Below are 9,578 nucleotides of genomic sequence, written 5' to 3'. Positions count from 1 at the left end.
GGTTGTTTTTATGCTAGAGACGATAATGTCGTCTAGACGACTTTAACGTCTAGACGTAAAAGGCGTCTGGTATAAAAACGCGACGCATTTAGTAAACAGCTTTTCAGAAAAAAATAAAAAAAGACTGGGTTCGACACTCGAAGGACACTGGACACGAAGACGTAAAGCCATCAGACGTTAAAGCCGTCTGTCTTATTTACTGTTTTTATACTAGTTAACGACGTCCCGTTTTTATACTAGACGGCTTTAACGTCTGAGACGTTAATAAGGGCGTCGTTCAGACGCTCTTACGAAAAGACGTTAAAGCCATCAGACGTTAAAGGCGTCTGTCTTATTTACCGTTTTTATACTAGACGTTAATGTCGTCTCGAGACAGCTTTAACGTCTAAGACAGCTTTAACGTCTCTTTAACGTCTCTAGCATAAAAAACGGCCAATGATGCAAGCAAACCCATCTAAACATTTATCTAATAAAAATCTGACCATAAAAATACCACTCTTGGTAAGGCCAGTTTACACGGACAAACATTTATCTAATAAAAATCTGACCATAAAAATACCACTCTTGGTAAGGCCAGTTTACACGGACAATTTTTATGTGAAAACTTTATTGGCTTATGTAGACGAGGAAAACTGGACAATTTTTATTTGATAAATATCAGTTTGCTGAGAAGCTGGCGTACTAGCTTTTATGTGACAAATAAAACTTGTCACATACGAAAAATTGCTTGTGTGTAGACAACACGTCACATAAAATGTTGCAAATATTGCGTCAGGCATATGTGATACCCAATCTCCAAATCTCCAACTGGACTGTACGCGCGTATCTCTGCTGTCCAAAGTCATAACTAGGGCACTAAACTTTGAACAGTTGACAAATAATTGTTGTGCCATCTACACGATCAAATCTATTTGTCACAAAAAAATGCCCGTTTAAACCTGGCATTAATTTTTCAAGGTCGGTGGCAGTGTCTCTGTGTCTGCTGGGTACGCAGGAGTTACCGGAGAAGTCAGCGTCGATGTTAACAACTTTGAGGAATCAGAGGAAACGAACACGGAGTTTGGAGAAGAAGGAGATCATTATACGGTTGGCGGAGACACCTTACCTGTGCCAATTCAGATGGAGCTCATGAGCATTGAAGAAACACTAGATGAGAAGTTTTGGGGAAATTTAGATGAACTTAAAAATAAACCACGATCACCATGCAAAAGAATGAGCAAAGTAAAATTACCAAAGCAAAAGAAGAACATTATCAAAGCAATAAAGGATTACCCCAAGAGAATGAAAGTCAAAAGGGCTAAAGGTATGACTAAATAAGGAAGGGACATTGGCGAAATCAGGGGCTTTTTCCCGTGTTCTAGGAGTAAACAGTGTCCATTCTGTAATGTATTCTAGGTGAAAGCTCGTATTTTAGGTGAAAGCAGAGTGACTTGAGAATGTCCTTCTAGATTCTAGGACATCCATGTTCGTAAGTAGACGAAGGTAGGGTGTCTTTTGTGAGTCTTAGTTGAAAGCAAGAGGATGTTTCTTAGCCACGCTGTCTTTCTTTATTTTAGACCAAAGGAAATTGTGGGAAAAAGAAATCCTAGAAAACAGGTCAAACAAGACAATTTTGTTTGTATATGTAAATGCGCTAGTACCAGTAGTTATTGTATAACTAAATTCACTAAAACAAATTCACGTGTTAATTCTTCTACAGATAACCCGATGAAGCTCCCTCTGGCCTGGCCAGTCGGGTATTTTTCGCTCTATACCGCTAAGAGCAGTGGCGCCAATGTTTGTCCACAAGGGACTGGGTTCCAGTGGAGTGAAGGCAGTGTGACAAATCAGAATCGAGGGATCTGGCCTGTGCCACCTGCAAAGTCACTGAGTATGATTGGATTTGAGGGTCAACGTTATAGGACGGGAGTAAAATTTTCATTCTGCAGTAAGACAGAAGACCCAAGCAGTGAATACTTCAGTCCACAGTGGCCGCCTGGCAGATATTGCATTCTCAGAAAGAGCAATAATCCCCTTCAAGCAAAATGTCCCCCAAGTAAGTTTTAAAACACAGGCTAATATAGCTTGCAGCGTATCCCATGTCAATATTTTCACTTTTGCCTCCACAACATTATGTTTTCATTATGTTTCCGATGTTATGTTCCATCTAGGGTGGTCCGGGGATCCATGCTCCCCCAGGAAAGTTTTATATTCGGGCCTTCTGAAATCGCTAGAAATACATAAAATGCTCACGTCAAGAAATTTATCAATTTATAGTGATGTATACCACTGGGGATTTTCTTGTAACTATAACAGTTTAAAGTCACTAAGATGTCCCACCCCCTATGTGCAGATCAAAACTAAGAACAACATGACCCACCCCTTTCTACTCGGGCCCACCCCACCTTATAGACCATCTTTGATCATAATATATTTTTTAAAAATATTAAGAATGGCTAAAATCAAATGCCATGCACTGTTATTTTATACCATGTTATACTGATTTTTATCTTCACTCTATGCACTTGTCAACAGCAATTTATATCGAATGTCTTACTAATGTTGGTGTTAAAGTTTTTACTCAATAGCCAGAAGGAAAGACTTGAAAGTGAATTTTCTATAATCACCGGCGTATGGGAAGAAAATTTTTGCTTGTCGGGAGGCCATGCTGAATGTAATTTGCTTTAATGAAACTAAATTTAAGCGCTTCAGACGCTAGATTGTAGGGGGGTCTGGGGGCATGCTCCCCCAGAAAATTTTGAAATTTCTAGGCTTGGAAACGCTATTTTCAGCATTCTTCCTGATCTCATCAAGTGTAACATGACAGGTGTTTTAAGTGCTTAATAGGAACTTTCCTTCTTTGCCTTCCCCTTTGCACGAATTTTTTTCTTGACATTTTCCTTTGCATGAATTATTTTTTTTGTATTTCCCCCCCCCCCCCCCATCACTTTTGTAATGGTCCGTCCCTAATTCCAGCTTACTGGCTCGCATCGAACAAATTTGGAAGACGTTTAATTTTTATTATTGGACAACTAATGTGACGCGACCGGCTTTGATAGTGCCGAGCTAGAAAGCGCGAAAATGGTATACCAGGTTTAAAAGTAATGACGAAAAAATTTCGAAATTATTCGATGATAAAGATAGCGAAAACGCAAAAAGAGCTTCGAAGGGAAGTCACTTGATTTTTAAACCTTATCTTCAGGAGAAAAACATCCAAAATACAGCAACAGCAGAGAAATTGGCCACGGTTTTGCGAAAGTCTATGCCGAAGTGAGACCCCATTTAAATGCATTTTGTTTTTTTAGAGCTCTGGAAATATTTTGAATGAATAATAAAACAATTACTGAATTCGGCTTTCGTATAATACTCAGCCTCATTCAACAATTGCTAAATAATGCATTAAGCCTGTGATGGACTAGCATCTCATCCAGAGGGAAGTAGAGATATATTCCTAGTCGCTTCATGCTACTGAAACTGGGAAAAGCTCCGGACTAATGGGCCACTAGACTTGAACATTAAGCTTGATCTTTTTGCCATAATAATTCAAAGGGTATTTAATCGACAGAATTTGAAACCGCCTACGTGAAGTGGGATGATGAAGGAGAGTATGCGTATTCAGGAGTTGATGGAAAAAAAACTCCCGTTAAATATGGCGAAGTCCCTGATGGGGAATACGAGTCTGGTAATTCTATGCAGATAACCTACTGCTGTCGAAGTGATGGGTTCCATTCCAAACCGATGCATTTACCAATCGGTGAGAATCTCTTACTGAATATGTCTTTCCTTATCTCTCAGTGTATTTTATGAAAGAAAGTGATGTAGTTTAATAAACCAGACCAGTAACTGAATGATAGTACAGTAAAGCAGATGGAGCGAAAAATCATCAATAAGAATATTAGATTTTGTAAGCATAAAAATAGGGAAATATCCTCACAAATCTCGCCATTTCTCTCCCCTCTAGACTTTCTCAAAAAATGGTGCGTTTTGACTCATTGTACATGTAATAATAACAATAATAATAATAATAATAATAATAATAATAATAATAATAATAATAATAATAATTTTAAATAATAACAAACTTTATTGAGTATTTGGTGTATCTGGCTAAAAAGATAATATACAAAATTTGTTTTTCTACAAGTTTTTCCCATGAGATAATTTCAGTTAACATGTCAATAGTCTTAACCTACATAATAACACTCTGAAAGCTTTTACATGCTCTAAGCTTCTATGTACATAAGTTATTATATAACAAATTGAGGTGAATTATTTACAAAACTTTTACCTTTTAATACCCTTGCCCATAAAACCCAATTTTCGTTTATATCATTATTATTTCATATAAAAATTCTATTCACATTATTCTCTCTTTATATATAATATATTATCATAATAATTGAATAATAAAATTCCAGTAAAAAAAAAATGAATATCAAAATCTAAAGTCCTGCAAGTCCTCTTTCAATGTCAAAGTCCATCTCATTGATGTTGAGATTTACTCTCCTCAATGAACGCGATACCCTTAAGCATAAGAGGGATGTTCTCAGAATGGCAAATGAGACTCTGGTTCTTATCCAAGACATCGTAGCCGAGTAATCCTCGCCTTTCTTGACTGATAGGAGTTCCGCTAGTCGCTTGTGATAGACTTGACACTCAGATGCCATGCCACCTGTAGTGGTGAACACAAGCGGCGTGAACGTGGCTTGTTCCACCTCCATAACTTGGCTTGCGTACATACGTTACATACGTAATTACGTACATACATACGTACATACGCAATAATAATAATAATAATAATAATAATAATAATAATAATAATAATAATAATAATAATAATAATACTTTATTTATATAGCGCCATCCCTAAAAAGCTTATGGCGCTTTAAAAAATAAATGTGTTAAAACAAACAAAAAAGGTAGTAAAATCTATACATTAAGTGTTAAAAATGTTAAAAATATTTACAAAATAATGAATAGCTATCTATAAAATTAAATAAATAAATAAAAAATCACAGCAAATGTAAAATTTACAAAAAACGCACAAAATTGCAAGTCTTTTAAGTTCGTCAGTAGTACTGACAGTGATGGGTACGGTGAGATACAAATAAAGCCGTCATTATCAGCAAAATATATCTCATGATCAATAGACCTCAAACTTGAACTCCCAAAATTTACCTAGAACGAGAAAAGATATGATCGGGTCCCCGACGGGACTGCACTGAAGAGCGACGCTCAAAAAAGAAACTTTTAATGGAGTTGTGTCAGCATTTCAGTCATTGTAAGATATTACATTTTGGAGAATTATTATAATTATATCGCTTTGAGCTCAATTCTCTCCTTCAATCCACAGAAAATCCCTTTATACTCAGTAACGTCGCTGGAAATCCATGTCAGAAGGTCTGTGGTGCAAAGGAAACAAAACTGGCTTTTGAAACAGCAACTCCTATAGTACCTGATGATGAACGTTCTTCAACTATCACTGGTGTCATCAAGCCTGCGGGGAAGGCTTCAAATCAAATACTGGAGCTAAGTTACTGCTATTACGAGAAAATGGCGGACGGTTGGTATAATAATGATAGTGACAAGCTATAAATAAATAAATAATTACACAAACAAGATATAAAATAAATAAAATTAAATAATTAAGTACGATTAAATAATTCTACGGCTCGAATATTACACCTTTCAGTCTAAAATTTGGCATGAAGTATCTCTTTATGACTTTTTATAACCCTACTTTTTTGTTTTTGATGAAAATTTTTCGAGAGCCGAGAGATTAGCAATTCTGTTCAATGTGCCCATACATTGCTCTGTAATTTATAATTAAATAAGTACCATTAAATAATTCTACGGCTTGAATATAACACCTTTTAGCCTAAAATTTGGTGTGAAGTATCTCTGTTTGACTCTCAATAACCCTACATTTTTGTTTTTGATGAAAAACTCTCAAGAGCCGAGAAATTTGCTATTCTGTGCAACGTGCCCATACATTGCTTTGTAATTAATAATGAAACAAGTACCATTAAATAATTCTACGGCTTGAATATTACACCTTTCAGTCCAAAATTTGGCATGAAGTATCTCTGTTTGACTCCTAATAACCCTACATGTTTGTTTTTTGATAAAAATCTTTCAAGAGTTGAGAAATTTGCGATTCTGTGATGTAACTAAACATTGCTCTGTAATTATGTAAATCATTTCTGTGATTAAATAATTCTAGACTCGAATATTACACCTTTCAGTCTAAAATTTGGCATGAAGTATTTCTGTATGACTTTTAATAACCCTACATCTTTGGTTTTGGTGTGGATCTTTCAAGAGTCAAGAAATTAGCAATTCTGTGCAACGTGCCCATACATTGCTCTGTAACTGCGTATATTTAAATCATTCGCTACGCTTGAATATTATTGCGACATGCAGAACAGAAATTTGGTGGAAATTATCTCTGTACGACAAGCTAAAACAAAGCGATTTTTTAGGGTTTTGCTTACTCAAAACCGAGCAATTAAACATGTTTTTTTAAAGCGCGTCCAAATATAATATTAAAATATACAAAACAAATACTCTGTACCACACAAAGTTACGATAGCTCAGAGAACACTTAGTAGAGAACACTTCTACAGAAGTTGTGTATGCCTTGGTCGTTGCTTCAAATCCAAACGGAAGCTATTATTATTCTTTTTTCAAATTTCTTTTTTAAAAAAGTCAGTGTGCCGTTTTATTTAAAATTTAAAGGTTGAACAAACGCAACAGTAAATTTTGATATTTCAGTATGTTGAGATCGAACGCCGGCTATTTCAGTGAGACTTCAACCGCTGATGTCAATAGAATTGGAACGCTTGTAGTGTAGAAAAAAACACCACCGAGAAATCAAGCTGTTATGCCCCAGGTGAAAGTAATTTTTGCAATATTTTTGCCGTTAATAAACGGGACTCTTGACTGCCTAGGCTCCCAAGCCATTGCGAAAAACTCTTCACAACAAGAAAAACCCGAACGTTTGTTGAAATGAAAAGAAAAAAAATCAATAAAGTGTGTTCCTAGTCACATTTTTCGTTGCTGAAAAATTAAGGCTTTGGGATGATTAACACACAACAAAAAGGAAAAAAGACTTAAAAATCTCTCCAGCCATTCCGAAAAATAGTTTGCAACAAAGCAATTGCATTAATTTTAATTAGCGCAATTGTGCCATTGTGTGCCATTGTGTGCGCTTTATTCAATGAAATATAGCGCTTAAATGGCACTCAGGGCGAGGGTATAATGTGTTTTTCACTCCCTGAAAAGGAAGTACTGCTCTATTCTCCCTCTTCCATGAATGTGGCGTTCATGGTATTTTCTAACTACATGTAAACGGATGATCTCGGAGAGTCAATAACAGTGAAATAATGTTTAAATGTTAGAACCGACCACGAAAATCACAAAATGGTAGTCACTACCTTGTTTGTGCGGTTGCCCCTAGATAAATAAATAAATAAATAAATAAATAAATAAATAAATAAATAAATAAATAAACAAAATTTGTTTTACGAGGGTAGCACATAACAGTCTTTTGACTGTCAAATCTGTGGCCCTCAGTTCCCGATCGAATTGGAATTTAGAGGTGTTGGTCTTTTGGAGGAAGGAAAACCGGAGAACCCGGAGAAAAACCCTCGGAGCAAGGACGAGAACCAGCAACAAACTCAACCCACATCTGACGCCGGGTCCGGGAAATAAACGCGGGCCACACTGGTGGGAAGCGAGGGCTCTAACTTATACACTACCCCTGCACCCCCATATCCAGGTTCTTTCATTCACTTCGTTTTGAAGTGAAAGAAGAAGACAAGCAAACTTAGTTTGGAAGGAATTTTTTAACCCTCAGACGGTGACGCTTAGTCGTTGTCAAATTGTGGCTTTAATTTCCTTCGTCTGAACGCATTGAAAACATTCTCAAAGCGTTGCATAAGGTTGACTATAGTCAAAGGAATTCAAAGGCCTTTCCATTTAGTATCATTTTTCTCTTTGATTGCACGACAAAGCAAAATCACAAGAAATGGTTTAGTCAACGTTTCAGTGTCAAATTTGAAGGAAGAAGGTAATTTATTCCTGTCATTAAAGATGTGAATATTGTTCATCGTAGTGTACGATAGGAATGAACGTTTATTCGTTTATCTCACGAAAGAATCGCTTTGGGGTGTTGATCGCAGACAAACGAATAAACGTTCATTCCGAAAATCACAGCGTGCAGCGGAAAACCAAAACAAGATTTTGATCGAGACATAAAGCGGGGGTGGAGTGAGGACGCCACGACAGACAGTTAATTGAACATTTCACCAGTTATGCGAAGGTGATGGTCCCTGCCGTTTTTCAGTGTAACCAAACTCCCTATAAGACAGAAACCTCTCTAAGACGGACAACGGACACTTTGAAATCATTAACGGACTCTTGAGAAGTGTTTTTATCATGTTTTATTAGTGAAAACACTTCCAAACTTCGTATCGACCTAGAGCAAAATTAGTCAGCTCCCTAAGAATACGTGTATACCAAGCTTACTAATCGAAAACAATGACGCTTTAACGGATTACTTCTTTACCTACGTGTATGGGCACTAAAGAGATCGTTGTTTACTTACAGTATTACAGTTTGTAGACGCTCACAATTTTTGCTTTAACAAACGAATACGGTCCTTTTATTATTTTAGTCTTGTTGCAGTTAGCAAAGGTTTTTTGCATTTTGCAAAGCCAGCTTTTTTATCTCAGAATTACTGGTGTCATGTTACCTCGACTCTCTACAAGGCGGACACCTCTCTAAGACGGACAGTTGCGGCTGGTCCCGAAGGTGTCCGTCTTAGAGAGAGTTGACTGAAAATAAGCTGTAGGTACACCTAATTACAATAACGTTGTCATAGAAAAAAGGAAAAAGTGAAATAGGAATTAATTATAAGCGCATGCATAAAATTTAATCGTACAAATGGATTCAAAATACGAATAAATTAATTTATCTTGTTACATCATAAAAAGTGGACTCAATGTGTGCATATTAAAACTCGTGAGGTTTCTGTAAATGCTATCAGTTATGAAACTACGCTAATAATTCCTATTTCCCTTTTTCTTTTTTCTTTTTTCTATGACAACTTTATTGCAATTAGGTGTATATTAGCAAGATATATGTTTGTCAAATAAGGTAGATAAGTTTCATAAATCTCAGTTTTGTTTTATTCTTAACTCTTCTGTAGATGAATTCGTAACTTACAAGTTTGTTGACGAAGCTGTCAAGGCAACAGCCGCGGAGAGAAGGTGCTTGGAAGAGGAAGGGCATCTGGTCAGCATCCACAGCATAGATGAAAACACTATTGTCAAGAACAAGATGGGGAAAACCCCTCGCGTTTGGATTGGCTTGAAGCGAAGGACCGTGCAGAACAGGCCATGGATTTGGTACGATGGCACTGAGGTGGATTATGGAGACTGGAAACCAGATGTGACCGATGAGCAAAGATACGTCTCTATGAGCTCAGATGGCTCATGGGAAGCTCAAGTCAACGACGTCAAGCTTCCGTTTGTGTGCAAAATACTAAATGATTGTCCAGTAAGATGAATGAAATGTACGTGAAATGAATGAATAAA

The 9,578-nt window shown here is 36.6% G+C and overlaps 1 protein-coding gene across 1 annotated transcript in view; it reads left to right on the top strand.

The window, feature by feature from the left end:
- LOC144648091 (uncharacterized) overlaps positions 1-9,578 on the top strand; it is a 25,558-nt gene extending 15,980 nt beyond the window's left edge. The window contains exons 2-6 of the mRNA XM_078507726.1: positions 958-1,303; positions 1,700-2,035; positions 3,545-3,733; positions 5,333-5,542; positions 9,191-9,578. Of these exons, the coding sequence (XP_078363852.1) occupies positions 958-1,303; positions 1,700-2,035; positions 3,545-3,733; positions 5,333-5,542; positions 9,191-9,549 (1,440 nt within the window). The 3' untranslated portion in view covers positions 9,550-9,578. The remainder of the gene's footprint in view (positions 1-957; positions 1,304-1,699; positions 2,036-3,544; positions 3,734-5,332; positions 5,543-9,190) is intronic.

Source organism: Oculina patagonica, chromosome 4 (assembly GCF_052425735.1).
Source record: "Oculina patagonica isolate OP01 chromosome 4, crgOcupat, whole genome shotgun sequence".
NCBI classification, from domain to species: domain Eukaryota; kingdom Metazoa; phylum Cnidaria; class Anthozoa; order Scleractinia; family Oculinidae; genus Oculina; species Oculina patagonica.
Note: the sequence above shows the minus strand (reverse complement) of the source record. Positions and strands in the feature narration are given on the sequence as shown.